Source organism: Pleurodeles waltl, chromosome 3_1, assembly GCF_031143425.1.
Source record: "Pleurodeles waltl isolate 20211129_DDA chromosome 3_1, aPleWal1.hap1.20221129, whole genome shotgun sequence".
Lineage (NCBI taxonomy): Eukaryota > Metazoa > Chordata > Amphibia > Caudata > Salamandridae > Pleurodeles > Pleurodeles waltl.
Genome location: NC_090440.1, coordinates 599,558,294 through 599,578,154, shown reverse-complemented (window position 1 = coordinate 599,578,154; position 19,861 = coordinate 599,558,294). Strand labels below are relative to the sequence as shown.

Below are 19,861 nucleotides of genomic sequence, written 5' to 3'. Positions count from 1 at the left end.
GATACCCTGAAGCAATTCCCCTTAGGTCCACTACTGCCCCTGCAGTAGCTAAAGCACTCATTGGTATTTTTACCAGAGTGGGATTTCCGAAGGAGGTGGTGTCTGACAGGGGTACCAACTTCATGTTAGCACACCTGAAGCATATGTCGAATGAGTGTGGGGTGACTTACAAATTCACCATACCATCCACAAACCAATGGTCTTGTAGAAAGATTTAACAAGACATTGAAGGGCATGATGATGGGGCTCCCTGAAAAGCTCAAAAGGAGATGGGATGTCCTCTTGCCATGTCTACTTTTCTCCTACAGAGAGGTGCCTCAGGAGGGAGTAGGGTTTTCCCCCTCTGAACTTCTGTTTGGCCATCCTGTCAGGGGACCACTAGCTCTTGTAAGAGAAGGCTAGGAGAGACCTCTTCATGAGCCTAAACAAGATATAGTGGACTATGTACTAGGCCTACGTTCCAGGATGGCAGAATACATGAAAAAGGCCAGCAAAAACCTTGAGGCCAGCCAACAACTCCAGAAGATGTGGTATGACCAAAAGGCTGCTATGGTGGAGTTTCAGCCAGGACAGAAAGTCTGGGTTCTGAAGCCTGTGGCTCCCAGGGCACTTCAGGACAGATGGAGTGCTAGAGAGAAAGAGTCAGGTCACCTACCTGGTTGACCTAGGCACTAGCAGGACCCCCAAAAGGGTGATCCATGTGAACCGCCTCAAACTCTTTGATGGCAGGGCAGATGTGAATCTGTTGATGGTGACAGATGAGGACCAGGAAGCTGAGTGAACCTCTCCCTGATCTCCTCTCCACTGACCCTAAAGATGGCTCAGTAGATGGAGTGACCTATTCAGACACCTATCTGGCCAACAGTAATCTGAATGTGGGAAAGTCTTACAACAGTTTGCTGAGCTCTTTTCCCTAACCCCTGGTCAGACACACCTGTGTACCCATGATGTGGACACAGGAGACAGCATGCCAGTCAAAAACCAAATTTTCAGACAGTCTGACCAAGTTAAGGAAAGCATCAAGGTGGAAGTCCACAAGATGCTGGAATTGGGAGTCATTGAGCACTCTGACAGCCCCTGGGCTAGCCCAGTGGTCTTAGTCCCCAACCCTCACAACAAGGATGGTAAGAGAGAGATGAGGTTTTGAGTGGACTACAGAGGACTTAATTCTGTCACCAAGACAGACGCCCATCCGATTCCAAGGGTAGATGAATTAATTGACAAACTAGGTACTGCCAGATACTTAAGTACCTTTGACTTGACAGCAGGGTACTGGCAAATCAAAATGGCACCAGGAGCAAAAGAAAAGACAGCATTCTACACCCCTGATGGGCATTATCAGTTTACTGTTATGCCCTTTGGTTTAAAGAATGCCCCTGCCACCTTCCAAAGGTTGGTGAATCAACTCCATGCTGGCTTGGAGTCCTTTAGTGCAGCTTATCTTGGCGATATTGCTGTCTTTAGCTCCAACTGGCAGGATCACCTGGTCCACCTGAAGAAGGTTTTGAAGGCCCTGCAAGCAGCAGGCCTCTCTATCAAGGCATCCAATTGTCAGATAGGACAGGGAACTGTGGTTTACTTGGGACACCTTGTAGGTGGAGGCCAAGTTCAGCCACTCCAACCCAAGATCCAGACTATACTGGACTGGGTAGCTCCAAAAAACCCAGACTCAAGTCAGGGCATTCCTTGGATTGACTGGCTACTACAGGAGGTTTGTGAAGGGATATGGATCAATAGTGACACCCCTCACAGAACTTACCTCCAAGAAAATGCCTAAGAAGGTAAACTGGACTATAGAATGGCAACAGGCCTTTGACACCCTGAAACAAGCTATGTGCACAGCACCAGTTCTAAAAGCTCCAGATTACTCCAGGCAGTTCAGTGTGCAGACTGATGCCTCTGAACATGGGATAGGGGCAGTTTTGTCCCAAACAAAAGATGATGGCCTTGACCAGCCTGTTGTTCCATTAGCAGGAGGTTACTCCCCAGGGAGCAGCGCTGGAGTGCCATTGAGAGGGAGGCCTTTGCTGTGGTTTGGTCCCTGAAGAAGCTGAGACCATACCTCTTTGGTACTCACTTTGTAGTTCAAACTGATCACAGACCTCTCAGATGGCTAATGCAAATGAAAGGTGAAAATCCAAAACTGTTGAGGTGGTCCATCTCCCTACAGGGAATGGACTTTATAGTGGAACACAGACCTGGGACTGCCTATGCCAATGCAGATGGCCTTTCCAGGTTCTTCCACTTAGAAAATGAAGACTCTCTTGGGAAAGGTTAGTCTCATCCTCTTTCGTTTGGGGGTTGGGGGTTGTGTAAGGAAATGCCTCCTTGGCATGGTTACCCCCTGACTTTTTGCCTTTGCTGATGCCAAGTTATGATTTTAAAGTATGCTGAGGCCTGCTAACCAGGCCCCAGCACCAGTGTTCTTTCCCTAACCTGTTACTTTGTCTCCACAATTGGCACATCCTGGCATCCAGGTAAGTCCCATTGGACTGGTACCAAGGGCCCTGATGCCAGGGAAGGTGTCTAAGGGCTGCAGCATGTCTTATGCCACACTGGGGACCCCTCACTCAGCACAGACACACTGCTTGCCAGCTTGTGTGTGCTGGTGAGGAGAAAATGACTAAGTCGACATGGCACTCCCCTCAGAGTGCCATGCCAACTTCGCACTGCCTGTGGCATAGGTAAATCACCCCTCTAGCAGGCCTTACAGCCCTCAGGCAGGGTGCACTATACCATAGGTGAGGGCAAAGGTGCATGAGCACTATGCCCCTACAGTGTCTAAGGAAAACCTTAGACATTGTAAGTGCAGGGTAGCCATAAGAGTATATGGTCTGGGAGTCTGTCAAAGACGAACTCCACAGTTCCATAATGGCTACACTGAAAACTGGGAAGTTTGGTATCAAACTTCTCAGCACAATAAGTGCACACTGATGCCAGTGTACATTTTATTGTGAAATACACCCAGAGGGCATCTTAGAGATGCCCCCTGAAAACATACCCGACTTCCAGTGTGGGCTGACTAGTTTTGCCAGCCTGCCACACACCAGACATGTTGCTGGCCACATGGGGAGAGTGCCTTTGTCACTCTGTGGCTAGTAACAAAGCCTGTACTGGGTGTAGGTGCTTCTCAGCTCCCACTGCAGGAACTGTAACACCTGGCAGTGAGCCTCAAAGGCTCACCCCCTTTGTTACAGCACCACAGGGCATCCCAACTAGTGGAGATGCCCACCCCCTCCAGCCACGGCCTCACTTTTGGCGGCAAGGCCAGAGGAGATAATGAGAAAAAGGAGTCGTCACTGGCCAGTCCAGGACAACCCCTAAGGTGTCCTGAGCTGAGGTGACTGACTTTTAGAAATCTTCCATCTTGCAGATGGAAGATTCCCCCAATAGGATTAGGGATGTGCCCCCCCTCCCATCAGGGAGGAGGCACAAAGAGGGTGTAGCCACCCTCAGGGCTAGTAGCCATTGGCTACTAACCCCCCAGACCTAAACACACCCCTAAATTGAGTATTTAGGGGCCCCCAGAACCAAGCAAGATAGATTCCTGCAACCTGAAGACGAAGAAGGACTGCTGACCTGAAGCCCTGCAGAGAAGACGGAGACACCAACTGCTTTGGCCCCAGCCCTACCGGCCTGTCTCCCCACTTCGAAAAAAACAGCAGCAGCAATGCATCCTCCAGGGTCCAGCGACCTCTGAAGCCTCAGAGGACTACCCTGCATCTAAAAGGACCAAGAACTCCGGAGGACAGCGGCCCTGTTCCGCAAAGACTGCAACTTTGAAACAAAGAAGCAACTTTTCAAGACCACATGTTTCCCACCCGACGCCCCCGGCTCGACCAGCGGAGAACCAACATAACAGGGAGGACTCCCCGGCAACTGCGACCCTGTGAGTAGCCAGAGTTGACCCCCCCTGAACCTCCCCAGCAACGCCTGCAGAGGGAATCCAGAGGCTCCCCCTGACCGCGACTGCCTGCTTCAAAGAACCCGATGCCTGACAAAGACCCTGCACCCGCAGCCCTCCGGACCTGAAGGATCTGACCTCCATTGCAGAAGTGACCTCCAGGTGGCCCTCTCCCTTGCCCAGGTGGTGGCTACCCTGAGAAGCCTCCCCCTTGCCTGCCTGCATCGCTGAAGAGACCCCTGGGTCTCCCATTGAAACCTATTGCGAACCGGACGCCTGTTTGCACTCTGCGCCCGGCCGCCCCTGTGCCACTGAGGGTGCACTTTCTGTGCTGACTTGTGTGTCCCCCGGTTCCCTACAAAACCCCCCTGGTCTGCCCTCCAAAGTCGCGGGTACTTACCTGCTGGCAGACTGGAACCGGGGCATCCCCTTCTCCATTGAAGCCTATGCGTTTTGAGCACCTGACCGGCCCTGAGCTGCTGGTGTGGTAACTTTGGGGTTGCTATGAACCCCCAACGGTGGGCTACTTTGGACCCAACTTTGAACCCTGTAGGTGATTTACTTACCAGCAAAACTAACATACGTACCTCCCCCAGGAACCGTTGAAATTTGCAGTGTCTAGTTTTAAAATAGCTTATTGCCATTTTTGCCAAAACTGTACAAGCTATTTTGCTGATTCAAAGTTCCTACGATACCTGAGTGAAATACCTTTCATTTAAAGTATTGATTGTAAATCTTGAACCTGTGGTTCTTAAAATAAAATAAAATATATTTTTCTATATAAAAACCTATTGGCCTGGAATTGTCTTTGAGTGTTTGTTCCTCATTTATTGCCTATGTGTGTACAACAAATGCATAACACTACCCTCTGATAAGCCTACTGCTCGACCACACTACCACAAATTAGAGCATTAGAATTAGCTCTTTTTGCCACTATCTTACCTCTAAGGGAAACCCTTGGACTCTGTGCATGCTATTTCTTACTTTGAAATAGTACATACAGAGCCAACTTCTCAGCACAATAAACCCACACTGATGTATGTGTTGGATTTATTAAAAAATGCATCCAGAGGGCATCTTAGAGATTACCCCTATATTTTAGACAAACTTCTAGTGCAGGACCGACCGGTCTGTGCCAGCCTGCCACTTTCAGACAAATTTCTGTCCACATGGGGTGAGAACCTTTTGTGCTCTGTGGCTAGAAACAAAGCCTGCACTAGGTGGAGGTGCTTCATACCTCCACCCCTGCAACCACTAACACCTGGCGTGACCCTCAAAGGCTCAGGCCTCATATTACAGTGCCCCAGGGCACTCCAGGTAGCCCCATTTTTGGTGGCAAATCTGGTGGGAAAGTTAGGAAAACAAGGAGGAGTGACTACTTCAACTAGGACCACCTCTAAGGTGTCCGGTGCTGAAGTGACCACATTCTTGCAAAATCCTCCATCTTAGTTTGGAGGACGGGGACCAATAGGCTTAGGTCTGTGTCCCCCTCCCAAAGGGAGTGGACACCGGAAAGGGTGTAGTCACCCTCAGGGACAGTAGCCATTCGCTACTGCCCTCTGACCCCTGTAACGTCCCTAAATCCAGGATTTAAGGGCTCCCCTGAACCTAGCTTATCAGATTCCTGGCGACCGCAAGAAGATAAGAAAGGACTGCGAAGCTGACCTCCAACAGAGAAGACTGAAGACACCATTGGACTTGGCCCCAGCCCTACAGGCCGGTCTCCAGCTTCTGTAGCTTCGCTCCAAAAAAGTGATGAATCCTGCAAGTCCAGTGACCTCTTAAAAGCCTCAAGAGCACTACCTGCACCCCAGAGGACCAAGAAACTCTAGCAAAGGACTCCAGAACCGCTCCTGGTCCACAAGTCCTGCCCACTCTGTACCTGATGTCCGTGGCCTGTGTCTAGGTGGCCCAACCAATTAGAGCTGGTCCCCAGGTGATTCTGACCTAGGCGCCACCCTGGGTTGACTTCTCTTGTCTAACACGGACGCCTGCAGCCAAAATCCAGAGGACTTCCTGACTGAGAGAGAACCAGACGAAGATTCCGACTCCTAAAGGTATCCCTGCAGCCCCTTGGCCTTGGGGAATCTGGCCACCGGTCCAGCAGTGTTAAGCAGGCGGCCCTCATTGTCCAGCCTGTAGTTTTCTGGAACCAACCCCCTGGACCTAACCTGCAGCATCTTTGTGAACCCCCCCCAAGGTCCACCTATTGGAAAGCATTGGGACCTTGAGGTTGTTTTTGCACCCTGCATCTGGGTGCCCCTTTGCTGTTTAGGGTGTGTTTTCTGCTGACCTGTGTCTCGACACTGCCCTCCCCCCCCCCCCCCCCCCCCCCCCCCCCCCCCCCCCCCCCACACACACACACACCTACCTCTCCCCCTCCAGTTCTCACCTATACCCCCAAAGTCTGCCCTTTGAATTCACTGTTACTTCACTGCAAGCAGGCCTGATTTTGAGTGCTCCCAGTCTCTATAGGAAAATTGAATCCTACCTAATCTTTGACCTCTGCATCTGGCTGGCCTCGTTTTGCTGGTGGCGGGTGTTTGGAATTAACTTGAACCCCAACTTGAGAACATCCTAACTGCCGGAGACTGGAACTGTAAGTCTTGTACTTACCTCAAAACTGTGCCAACTTTCTTCCCTCCCCAGAACTGTCTTTGAAAATGTCACTGTCAACTTTTAAAACAGATATTTGCTTTTTTCTTGAAAACGATTTAACTTGCCAAATTGAAACGAAGTGGTATTGATGCATATGTTTTATTATTACTTGCAAATGTACTTATCTGCAATCTGAATCTTGTGGTTATAAAATAACAAAATATATTTTTGCTGTATAAAAACCATTGGCCTACAGTTAGTCATTGAGTGTGTGCTTCATTTATTGCTTGTGTGTGTGTGTGTGTGTGTGTACAACAGGTGCTTTGGACTGCCCTTTGATAAGCGTAACTTTTTGACCACACTACCACAAAAGAGAGTATTAGTATTATTTACTTTAGCCTCTGTTAAACCTCTGGGGAACCCCTGGACTCTGTGCACACTGTCTCATTTTGATATAGTGTATACACAGCCAGCTTCATACAGGGTGAATTTTAAGGGTATCTCGACGATTCCCTCTGTGTGCATTTAAAAAAAAAAAAATACTGGCATTGGTGGGGGTTTATTGAGCTGTGACGTTTGATACCAAACTTCCCATCATTCAGTGAAGCTATCATGGAGCCATGGGGTTTTAAGTCCTGCTAGGGGGGCGACTTACCTATGCCAGAGGCAGTGGCTTGTGGGCATGGCATCCTGATAGGGGTGCCATGTCGACTGCCTTATTCTCCTCACTAACACACACAAGACACTGTGGCGGTGTGCATGGGCTTGGTGAGGAGTCCCCCAGGGTGGCATAATACATGCTGCAGCCCTTGGGGACCTTCCCTGGCCACAGGGCCCTTGGTACCATGGATAGCTTTTACAAGCACATTAACCATGTGCCAGGAGTGTGCCAGACAGCCTCTGGTGACCCCTACCTTTAACAGCCAGTTATTGAGATAGGGGAAGACTGAAACCCCTAATCTGTGCAGATGAATTGCGTCCATCACCTTGGTGAACTCCAAGGAGATAGGTGCTATTAAAGGGCATGTCCATAAGATTGGCTTGGACTTCCCCCCCGAAACGTCAGACATCTGCAACCAGGCATGGTGCCTCTAAGCCACTGCTGAAGCAACCGCTCTGCCTAGTGAGTCGTTCATGTCCAGTCCACATCGGATCGTGAACTTTGCTGTGTCCCTACCATCAGCAACTTCTTTGTAAAGTACGGGCTGGGCCTCCTCCGGGACTTGTGGCAGCACATGTGCAACCGTATCCCACAGCATGTGGGAATAACGTCCCAAGAGACGTGCAGTGTTCACGGACTGCAATGCGAGGCTGGCGTAAGAAAACATCTTGACAAGTGTCCTGCCTCTTGGATTCCATATCCAGGGAGGTAGAAGGGAACCATGCCACGGGAGGTGGAGGCCTGGATAACCAAGCTCTCAGGGGTGGGTTGTTACGTAAGGAAACTTGGGTCATCCAGAGCAGGGCAATGGCACTTTTCCTGTTCACAGGAGCCCGTGTGCTGGGTTAGACCAGGTACCCAGTAGGATTCGAAAGACTTATTCGAAGAAAAGCAACTTGCACTCATCTGGCCCAACAGTAGTTGGCAGGAGTGTGCACAGAATGTGAAGCTACAGCACTGCATACCACAAATAGGTGCTTACAGAGAAAGTAACCTTTTCCATTGTGGCTGTACTGTTTACCGTATCTTCTCTATCTGTCGTGCACCAACGTATACGTTTTAGACAACAAGTTTCTTGCAAAGATTGGTAAGGCATCACCTTGGTCTTGTTCAAGCCATAAAACTATTCTGCCATAAAATGGTGTATTTAGATTACTTCTTTCCCCAAGAAGTACTGGTTTGAATTGTTTATATTGTATTAACTTGATCCCTCATTGTTCTCCTGATGTTTGCTCCATCTATCAGGAACAATAGAGAAATGCACAAAAGGAAGTACTTTCAGAGCCGTGAGACATTCAGTTGGTAAACCTTACACAGCAAAACAAATATTTTTAAAATGACTGTACATTATAATTAATATAAAACAAGTGTAACACACAGTTACGGGGCAACACTGATAAGTCCGTTTCTCCAGATTAAAATGTGATTTAAATTTGCTTTTACTATTGTGCCTAGTATTTTCTGGTTTTGCGCTGTCAGTTATGTTTAGTTTTAAAACCATTGCACATGATAACTTCTCGATTAAAATAATTGGAATTAAAAAACTTCAGATTATGCTTGAAACAATAGCTGGCTGTGTGATAGAAACTAACTTTGTCTTTAAACTGCAAACTGTTTTTGTGGTTTGTCCATTTGCATCCTGAGGCCTTTTGTTAATATGAGTTGCTACTGTTAGGCTCGAATCCCAGAGCTTTTGGATTCTGTATTGCGACAGACCACAGGAGGCAACATGGACAAATTGCACTTTTTAGTAGGCTGGAATTAGAATCAATATTATATCACTGTCGTTGGTCCTGGGGTTGCCAGGCCTTTTCTGATTATCAGATGCAACAAATGACGTCCAATTTTATTGACCAGTTTGGCTTCAACGATGAGAAGTTTGCTGATCAAGATGACATTGGCAAGTGAGTATCATTTCATATTGATAATACCGCTTTGGGGGTTTCTCTGCTTGATGTGTTCTAATAACTGATTTTTTGCTAATGCTGCGTGCATGTTCACCAGTGCAAAACTGGCTCTTTCTACCATACTAACTACTAAAATATTAAAATGTATGTGTAATACAGAATTAACTTTCTTTGTTGTTTAAGCAATGCACCTTTTTGCCAATGAAATACCCAGTTTAACTTAGATAAAATCATTACTCCAGGCAGCCATTTGGGGCAAAATACTTGCCAAAGAAAATGTCAGCATTCATAGCAATTGAGCATTTTGCTGCAAAATGGTATTGTATTTTTGTATCCCTCTCTAAAAATAATGGATTAGTAACAGTGGGCGTTCCATAAAAGAACAGTTCTGTGTCAGTAACATCTGTATAATCAATAACATAAATACAGAAGACTGCATCTGTGATCATCTTCATGGTCTTGTCGCATACCCGTGAGAAATCAAACTGCACGAATAATGAACATGCATTGAGAGACCACGTTCTAGCCCCCGACAAGCAGATTTATTCAGTTAAGGGCTCCATGGTAATAGGCCGTTTAACAGATTACAATATGAAAATTAAAAAAGTTTTGTTAAAATTACCACTAAAGTTTATTTAAGACTGTATTGCCTACATGCTTTTGCAGTTTGAATGCATGGTGTATCCTGGAGCAAAATTAGGTCTTTATTACATTAATAAAGCCCGACCGATTATAAGAGCATTTTAATTACACATAATCTTGAGAATTGCAGTACATAAGGATGCTCTGTCCTTTAATTTTTTATAACAAATTTAACACTAGCTGAAAAAAAAAAAAAGTAATACATTTCGTATTGAATAAAAAATTAAGAGAAATGTGTGTAACATTGCGTTATACTTGTAGAAAAGTAGCACCTTTCTGGCATAGTTGCCCCCACTTTTTGCCTGGTGTCAGTATGTTTAGACTGTACTACCCTGGGATTAGTGTCTGGGGTCAGCAGCAGCATTGGCTGGCAGCTAGACCCAATAAGGCTGCACAGGCAAAACTGGGGATCCTCTGAGGAACCCCCAGAGTAAATTACATCATGCAGCTAGCATCAGTGTAGTTGCATGATTTCAACATGTTTGATACCAAAAATGACTAAGTTTGGAGAAGCCATGTTGTAGTTGTACCAGTCGTGTTGACCAGTGTCCACTACACATCTTAAGATGGCTTTCCCACACTTAGAGTCCAGGAATTGGCCTGGGGTTTTTAGAGGCACCCTGCTCATGCAGGAGTACCCTCAAACTTAGAGACATGCACCCTGCCCTGGAGCTTAAGGGCCTACAAGAGGGGTGACTTGCAATGTCTAAATGTAGTGCCTAGGTTTGTTGGTGAAAGGCTGCATGCACCATTTCACACCGGCTGCAATGGCAGGCCTGCAGACATAGCTTGCATGGACTCCCGTGGGTGGCACAATACATGCTGCAGCCCATGGGGGACCCCTGGCGCACCTTTGCCCTGGGTACCTAAGTAGGGACATACATGGCGCCACTAGTATGCCAGCTGTGGGTGTAAAAAGTTACCAGCTACCAAATTTAGAGGAGAGGGCACAGTCATTGGGGTCCTGGTTACCAGGATCCCAGTGAACTACAGTCTAAAACACACTGACATCAGTCAAAAAGTGGGGGCACTATGCTAGAAAGATGGTACCTTCCTACAGTCCCCGATCCAACTTGTCTTGTGAACAACTCTGAAGACTGTGGACCCTTGCTGCAGCCACTGGAATGGAACCCCGAGGCAGCACCACTGTCGCTATTTTCAAGGCTTGTTTGCTTTTCCTCCAAGAGATCTTCTAGCTCCAAGAATCCCCAGCCTCCAGCACTCTGCAATTCCAAGATCAGCTCCCACTCTACAGCTCCTGTGATGTGGGGCTTCTGTTTTGTTGTGCTGCTGAGGCCTCTCTGCGACTCTTTGCCTGCTGCCAGTGGATCATTTGTGGGGGATCCTCTGATTCCAGCAGGCTTTCACTCCTGCGGAAGGCCTGCCTTGACTCACCTTCAAGGGTCGAGTCACTAGGACCTTGCTGGTCTTCAAAAATCTGCACTCTTCTTTGCATTAGCTATTTCCATTTGCCAAGGCTTGTTGATGGTCCTGCTGGCCACTGACCCGCCTGAAGTCCGAAAACCAATGTAGGACAGCTCATGGGAGACTCCAAGGATCTCCTGCATCCCCCTGTACTGGGCAGCTGTACTTCTCCCTTCACCGTCCTGCCAGAGCTTTACCTCCAAGAGAGTGGGCATTGCCTACCTGCACTGCTTGAACATCTGAGTGGTCTGGGTCCTGTCCCCATCTTTTTCAGGTTCTTAATGTCCAGAATCTACCTTTTGGATTCCACCAACCTGGTCCACCGGTCGCAACAGCAGCTGGACAATTGATGCTTCCTTTGACTTCAATGGGGATTTCCTACACCGCTTCACCCCTATGCAGCTGGGCTCCCCGGTGTAGATACTCAGGTCTTCTGAGTATCCACAGATGGGGCACTCTTCAGCCTTCTTTGTGCCAACCGCAATAGTCCTGTGTTAACCTCTGGGACACCTGGATTGGTAACAGCTCTGCACGCAGGCGCCTCTGAGATGTCTAGTACTTCTGGTAAGTGCCTACACTACCAGCCCCTGGGATTCTAACACGCTTACCTTGGTTGGGCACCTGAATTCTTCTACAACTTTTAGTATATGGTTTGCCCCCCTCCCCATAGTGTCTCATGTATTTCAATGCTTTTCCTGCTTGTTGCTAAGTGTATACTTTGTGTTGATATCTCCAAGTGGCAATATACCAATGTTAGTGTAGTCTTAGTGTTTTAATAAAGAGCACTTATTTTTGCAACACCTGGTGTGTTTGCTTCTTTGAAACAGTTACTGACTGAGGATTGTGGTACTGCATGTGCTTTGCACTCCTTGTTAAGCTTTAGCTGCTCACCGCAGCTACCCCTAGAGAGCTTTTGCTATCTGGACACCTAAACACTATCACAAAGGGTTGTCTGGATTCAGTATATGGTGCCACACCATAGGTGTACACAAAAAATTAAGCCAGCCTCCTACAGTGGCCACCTCCTCTTTAGAAATAGGTGCTGCTGGGGTGGGGGTGCCTCTGAGCGCCACCAGGCTGCTTTGAAGGGCACATTTGTTGCCCTCCTTGCATATACCAGTTTGCTCTAGTGCTGGAACCCCTGGTTCCTGCTCCGGCGCGAAGCCACACAATTGACAGGGGAGTGACCACTCCCTGTCCAACTTCTCCCCCAGGGAGGCGCACAGTGCTCTGCCAGGTGGTCACTTGATTCTGCCATTTTGGAAATAAGATTAGCAGAGGCCCCTTGGATCATGTGACTGGGTAGTCCAGCTGGTTGACGTCCCTGACCCTTTCTGATGGGTCCCTGCAGTAAGTGTCTACTCCCCTTTCTGGGTTTCTAAAGGGTTCCATGAGGGTGAGACCATAGATTTGTCTGCAAGACCTCATGAACCATCCGCAAGTCTTCTCTGCAAGACACATCTGCAATCTGGACACCGGAACCGCTGATGCTCTTTGACGGAACGAAGAACAAGACTGCAACAAGTAGGAGGGCTCCTACTGCAATTTTGTTTCCATGTTCTGCAAAAAGTTTTGCAAACCCGTGTATCCTCCAGAGTCACAGGGACTCTGCCTGCACCTACGAAAGCAAGAAAGAATCTCAATTGCAGTGAATGAGTCACTCCCCTGCATCCTCGGGCACCTCAATGACGATGGATGGCTTACGGGTCCTGCTGATCCACGAACACTTTGAGGCTCTACAACACAGGTCATAGTTCTCCAGAGGGCTAACCGATCTTCCTTGCAACTGGGAAGTCTGTGGTCCCTCACTGGAGCTGCTTGGCTGGAACCCCTGTGCACCATGTCTGCTTGTCGTTGCCAAGGTTTGCTGGCTTTTCAGTCCAACGACCTCCTAGCTCCAAGAAGCCCCAGCCTTCAGCACTCCCCAGCTCTAAGAACGACGTATTCTTTGCAACTCCTGCGACTTGTGTAGGCAGCTGGCCTGGTGTGTGGTGAGTACTTATGGTATTATCACATTATACCAGTTCCAGGTATCCCCTATTAGTGAGGTGTAGTAAGTGTCTAAGAAGCCATGCTCTCTAGAGGTAGCTGTGGATGAGCAGCCAAGACTTATCTAGGAGACATGCAAAGTTTATGCAACACCACTGTAGTCACACATTACTTACACACATGAAAGAACCACACAGTGTTTCATAAATAAAGGTACTTTATTATGGTAACAAAAATACCAATACTAAATGGACAAGTCCCCAATTGCAGGTAAGTAAACACACTCTTATATGTACATTAGAAGTCAGGAATTAGCATAAAATGCAACAGAAAACAGTGAAAGCATGAATACTGAAAAACCTGGGGGACCAAACCATATACTAAGAAAGTGAAATGCAAAGGTCAGCCCCCACGCCCACCCAAGGAAGTGGAATCGGAAGAGTGGAGCTGGAGGAACTGGGAAACCCAAAAGGTTAGTACCAGAGTGTCCCCCAGCGACCAGGAAAAGAGATGTAAGTACCTGGTTCTCCCCAAAACCACCAAAAGGAATTCAGAGAAGGATATTGCAAGAACCAGACAAGACTGCAAGAAACCAAAGGTGGATCCTGGAAAAGGAAGACCTAGAAAAGAAGGGGACCAAGTCCAGTTCACGTTGGAGTGTCTGGTGGTGGCAGGAGCCACTACCCATCCATCTGTGGATGCAGGACCAGGTCGGCAGTGGATGAAAACAGTCAGCAGTGCAGCAATGGAGAAGCTGAAGAGTTCCTGGAGTGATGCAGGCGACGTACCACGCTGGAAGAAGTATTTGGGTCAGTCAGTGGTGTGGAAAAACCCCCAACAAGCCTATGCAAATGTCATTAGAAAATAAATATGGGGCTGCCGGGGATCAGCATGGTACAGCTGGACTCAACCCTCAGATTGGAGTCCCGGGTGACCCTTAGCAGTGAGGAGTCACAGGAAGAGGGAGCAGCCCCCACAGACAGCAAGCACAGGAGTCACCGAGAGGCCCACGCAGCACACCTAGAAAGGACTCATGTTGCTGGAGAAGCACGCAAAGGGTGGGGCGTTGCAGGGAAGAGTGCAGGGGGCTTCGGACTACATGGAGCCTGAACATCCCTTGGAGGAGATGCCAACAAGCCTTGGTAGCTACAAGGGTCACATTGTTACCGTCCTGTATGGAGACGCAAGTCTTACTGTCTTCCAAGTTGGACAGCTGTTAGAGAGGACCAAGGGGACCACTTCAGACCACCACCCAGGATGCAGGATCCACACCGCTCTGGAGGAGAGGAGATCCACGCAGCCAGTCGTGGTTGCAGTTGTGCTTATGGATGCAGGGGAGTGACTCCTTTATTCCAGAGGAGATTCCTACTTGCTTCTTGTGCAGGCTGAAGACTCGTCTCCCTCAGGATCCACAGCCAGGGAAATCTTGCAGTTACAGATTTCAGGTTCCTGTGAAGTCCAGTTGCGGTTCCAGTGGCCAGAAGTTGAAGTAAACGTTGCCGAGGAGTCCTGCTGGAATCTTGCATGTCGAATCTGCGGACCCACCCAAGAGGGAGACCCTAAATAGTCCTGGAAGGGGGATTGGTCAACTAGCAAGGTGACCACCTATCAGGAGGTGGTTGTGACGTCACCTGCCTGACCTGGCTCCTCAGATGCTCCCAGAGGCCTCTGCCCACCTTGGATTCAAGATGGCAGAATCAAGTGGCCACCTGGAAGAGCTCTGGGCACCACCCCTGGGTTGGTGATGGACAGGGGAGTGGTTACTCCCTTTTCTATTGTCCAGTTTCGTGGCCAGCGCAGGGATTGGAGGTCCCTGAACATGTGCAGACTGGTTTATGCAGGGGGGGGGGGGTGTGGGGGCACAAAATGTGCTCTTCAAAGCGTACCAGTGGCTTGGGTGAGACTTCAACTCTAAAGCCAGGTACCACCTATTTCCAAAGGGAATCCTTTGTTCTGCCTTCCTGGGCTTTAGCTGGTCAAGCAGCCGGAGGGCAGAAGCCTGTCTGTAGGATGGCAGCAGCTTGGGCTGCCCAGAAAACCCTGCTAACTGGTAGGGGCAAAGCTGGGGGTCTTGTAAGGCGCCCCCAGAGTGCATGGAATCATACAACCAATACTGGCAACAGTATTGGGGTATCATTCAGACATGTTTGATACCAAACATGCCTGGATTTGGAGTTACCATTATTTAGCTGGACATAGGTAGTGACCCATATCCAGTACATAGATAAAATGGCTTCCTGCACTCAAGAAGTCCTAGATAATGGAGCTGGAGTTCGTAGGGGCAGCACTGCTCACGCAGGGATGCCCTCGCACACAGGTACCTGCACTCTGCCTTCTTGGCTAGAAGGGCCTACCGTAGGGGTGACTTACATTGGCCTGATGTAGTGACCTGAAGTGAAACGATGCATGCATCTATTCACGCAGGCTGCAATGGCAGGCCTGCAAACAGTTTACATGGGCTCCCATGGGTGGCACAATATATTCTGCAGCCCATGGGGAACCCCTGGTGCCCCAATGCCCTGGGTACCATATGCTAGGCACTTATATGGGGGCACCAGTATGCCAAATGCGGGGTGTGTGAAGTAACAGCAACCACATTTAGAGGCAGAGAGCAGAGTCACTGTGGTCCTGGTTAGCAGGATCCCGGTGAACACATGACATCAGGCAAAAAGTGGGGTAACCATGCTAAAAAGAGGCTACTTTCCTACAATGTGGGCATCCCTCTTTGCTGTGCTGTTGAGGTCTCTGTGCAACTCCCTGTGCCTGCTGCCGCAGGGTCCTGCTGGGGGCTCTATTGATTCCTTCTGGCTCTTCTGTGTTCCGAGGGCTGGCCCTGATCTACCTGCCAAAGTTGGGTCACCTGGACCTTACTGGTCCCCACAAATCTGGCAAACTCCGCAACACTTCCCTACATTTGCCAAGGCTTGTTTGTGGTCCTGCTGACCACGGACCCATCTGCAGTTCGACCGGCGTGGGACAGCTTGTGGACAACTCCTGGGATTTTCATGCATCACCTGGACTCCTCAGCTCCACCTCTTCGTCCACCATCCAACAGGAAAGAATCTGAGAAGGGTGGGCATTGCCCTCCTGCACCGACTATCCACCTCCAGGTGGTTCAGACTCTGTCCCCTCTTTCCTTACGTGATCTTCAGAAATCCGTGTCTTAGTTTCACTGACCTTGTCTACGGGTCATACAGGATCTGGACAACAGAGGTCCCCATTGACTTCAACAGGAGGTTCAGAAACAACTTCACACCCATGCACATGGCCTCCCTGGTGTAGGTACTCCACTGTTCTGAGTATCCACAGGTGGGGGCACTATCCACCCTCCCTCAGGGTCCTCTGGGAAGGGACCTAAAACACAAACTCCAACCTTGACTTCCCTGTTATCCTATGGACACTTACCCTGGGATACAAATCTGCACACGGGCAACTTGGGGAATCCTACCTGTAGGAAGCTGGCTCTGTATATACTATAGCAAAGTAAGGTATAGTGTGCACAGACCAGTGGATCCCCAGAGGCTTTACAGAGGCTAAAGTAGATAATACTCATGCTGTCTTTTGTGATAGTGTGGCTGAGCAGTTAGGCTTATCAGAGGGTAGTGCTAAGCATTTGTTGTACAGTCAGTGACTAACTTCAGGCCAATGTTTATCAAAAATATACTTTGTTACTTTATTTTAAGAGCCAAACGGATCTTTCTTGCAGGCAAGTACAGTTTCAAGAATGTATCACTGTTTAGAATTTACAGGTAATACTTTTCAATTTCAAAAGTAGACACTTATTTTTATAGAAAGCAATGCAGTCCTAGGAGACGAAAAGTAACAACACAGTTTGTCTGTAAGTACTTGACTTAAATTTCCTGTCTTTGAGGGTTAAGGTGTCCACAAGGCAAAGTGTCAGGAGACACCAAGAGTGCACCACCAGCAACACAGGGCTGGTTGGGTGCAGAGCTCCTGGTTGGTGTCGAATGCCCAATGGAATCCAGTGGAGATGGGTGCTTGGAAAGAAACAGCTTGCAGGTAAGTAACCGTGACTTCAGGGCACAGACCTGGGGGATTTAGATCGATATCCGGAGGGCCACAGGTCGGCACCAAACACACATCCTCTAAGGCACAGGGATGGCTTGGTGTAGGGTGCAAACACAGCATTGGGCGCCCAAGGCTTTTCAATGGCGGAACCCTGATGGGGCAACAAAGATTGCACGCTTGGTCTAGGCTGATGAAGACCAATGAATGAACAGGTAAGTAGAGCGCCCACAGGATGTTGCTGGACACTTGTTGGGTTCCTCAAGGCCAGGGGGCTGCGGGTGCAGGGCTCCCTTTAGGGGTCAGAAGATCTCCACTGGAGCCGGCCCAGGTCAACAGGGTCTCTGGATTTAGGCTGTAGGCGTCATGTTGGTCAGGAGGGGTCAACCCAGGATGGACTAGAGGTCTGAATCACCTGGGGAACTTTTCTAGTCCGGTGGGCTCTCTGAATTCGGGCTGTTGGCATCAGGGGCAGAGTGGACAGGACTTGTGGATCCGGGAGGATCTGGAGTCCTTCTTGGAGGTTTCATTATGTTCAGGGCCGCTGTCCTCTGGCGATCTTGGTCCTTGGGTAGGAGGCAGTCACCTGGGGGTTTGTAGAGGTCACAGGTCCTGCAAGATGAGTCGTCTTTTGTGGCAGGATTCTTGAAGCTGCAGACAGGGGTGGTAAGGCTGGAGCCAAGTCAGTTGTCTGGAGTCTTCGCTGCTGGTGCAACTCTTCAGTACTTCTTTAAGTCACCAGGAATCTACAGAGCAAAGTTCAGGGGTGCCCCTAAATACTAGCTTTAGGGGTGTCACAAGGGTCAGAGGTCAGTCAATGGCTTCTGACCCTGAAGGTAGCGACACCCTTCCTGTACACACTCCTTTTGGGGAGGGGGACACATTCCTAACCCTATTGGCTACCTACCTCCAAAACAAGATGGATGATTCTGCCAGGAGGGGGTTCACCTCAGCTCTGAGAACCCTATGGATGCTCAAAGCAAGGAAAGACACTCCTAGTGTTTGCTAATTTTCCCACCAGAGCTGCTGCCAAAAGTGGGGCCTTTCCTGGGGGACGGGCGCGGGCATCTCCACTAGCTGGAGTGCCCTGAGGCAGCAGAATAACTGGCAGGAGCATTTGAGGCTCACCGCAAAGTGTTGCTGTTCCTAGGGGGGGAGGGGTTAGTTTGGGGGGGGGCTTGTAAATCACCTCCACCAAGAGTAGGCTTTGTTACCAACCCTTGAGCGCACAAAGGTCCACCCCATGGGGTCAGAAACTTGTCTGGTGGTGGCAGGGAACAGACCGGTCAGCCACACACTGGCGAGTTGGGTGAATTTCAGGGGGCATCTCTAAGATGCCCTCTGTGTGCATTTTGCAATAAATACAAAACTGGCATCAGTGTGGGTTTATTGAGCTGAGAAGTTTTACACCAAACATCCCAGCATTCAGTGAAGCCATCATGGAGTTGTGGAGTTCATAATGACAGACTACCAGTCCATTTGCTTAAGAATGGACTTAGACACTGTTAATACATATTGCTCATGCAGATATGTCCTCACCTGTGGTATACTGTACCCTGCCTTGGGGCTGTAAGGCCTGATAGAGGGGTGACTTACGTATGCCACAGACAGTAGTTTGTGGACATGGCACTCAGAGGGATGCCATGTCGACTTCACCTCTTTCTCCCCACCAACACACACAATCTGCAATGGCAGTGTGCATGCGTTTGGTGAGGGGTCCCTTAAGGTGGCATCATGCATGCTGCAGCCCTTAGGGATCCTCACTGGCCACAGGGTCCTTGGTACCACTAATACCTTTTGACAAGGGACATAGCACCACTAATACCTTTTACAATGGACTTAACTGTGTGCCAAGTGTGGAAGCAATGGTACAGTTCAGAGAAAGAACACATGTTGGGGCCTGGTGTAGGAGGCTGGCCTGGTTTGTAGTGAGTACCAAGGGGTACTTACACCTTGCACCAGGCCCAGTTATCCCTTATTAGTGTATAGGGTGTCTAGCAGCTTAGGCTGATAGAAAATGGTAGCTTAGCAGAGCAGCTTAGGCTGAACTAGGATACGTGTGAATCTCCTACTACACCACTGGTGTCATATGCACAATATCATTAGAAAACACAATACACAGATATACTAAAAATAAAGGTACTTTATTTTTATGACAATATGCCAAAAGTATCTCAGTGAGTACCCTCAGTATGAGGATAGCAAATATACACAGGATATATGTACACAATACCAAAAATATGCAGTAATAGCAATAGAAATCAATGCAAGCAATGTACAGTCACAATAGATTGCAATGAGAGCACATAGGTATAGGGGCAACACAAACCATATACTCTAGAAGTGGAATGCGAACCACGAATGGACCCCAAACCTATGTGAGCTTGTAGAGGGTCGCTGGGACTGTAAGAAAACAGTGAGGGTTAGAAAAATAGCCCACCCCAAGACCCTGAAAAGTAGGTGCAAAGTGCACCTAAGTTCCCCAAAGAGCACAGAAGTCGTGATAGGGGAATTCTGCAAGGAAGACCAACACCAGCAATGCAACAACGATGGATTTCCGGACAAGAGTACCTGTGGAACAAGGGGACCAAGTCCAAGAGTCACGATCAAGTCGGGAGTGGGCAGATGCCCAGGAAATGCCAGCTTTGGGTGCAAAGAAGCTGCCACCAGATGGTAGAAGCTGTGGATTCTGCAAGAACGAAGAGGACT

General features: G+C 48.8%; 1 protein-coding gene across 6 annotated transcripts in view; it reads left to right on the top strand.

Annotated features, from left to right (window-relative positions):
• PPP6R3 (protein phosphatase 6 regulatory subunit 3) overlaps positions 1 to 19,861 on the top strand; it is a 1,278,047-nt gene that overhangs the window by 833,735 nt on the left and 424,451 nt on the right. For 3 of the 6 annotated variants that reach the window (XM_069223035.1, XM_069223033.1, XM_069223036.1), the window contains one exon: positions 8,970 to 9,067. In XM_069223035.1, coding sequence (XP_069079136.1) covers positions 8,970 to 9,067 — 98 coding nt within the window. The remainder of the gene's footprint in view (positions 1 to 8,969; positions 9,068 to 19,861) is intronic. The other 3 variants (XM_069223039.1, XM_069223038.1, XM_069223037.1) reach the window with 2 other exon arrangements.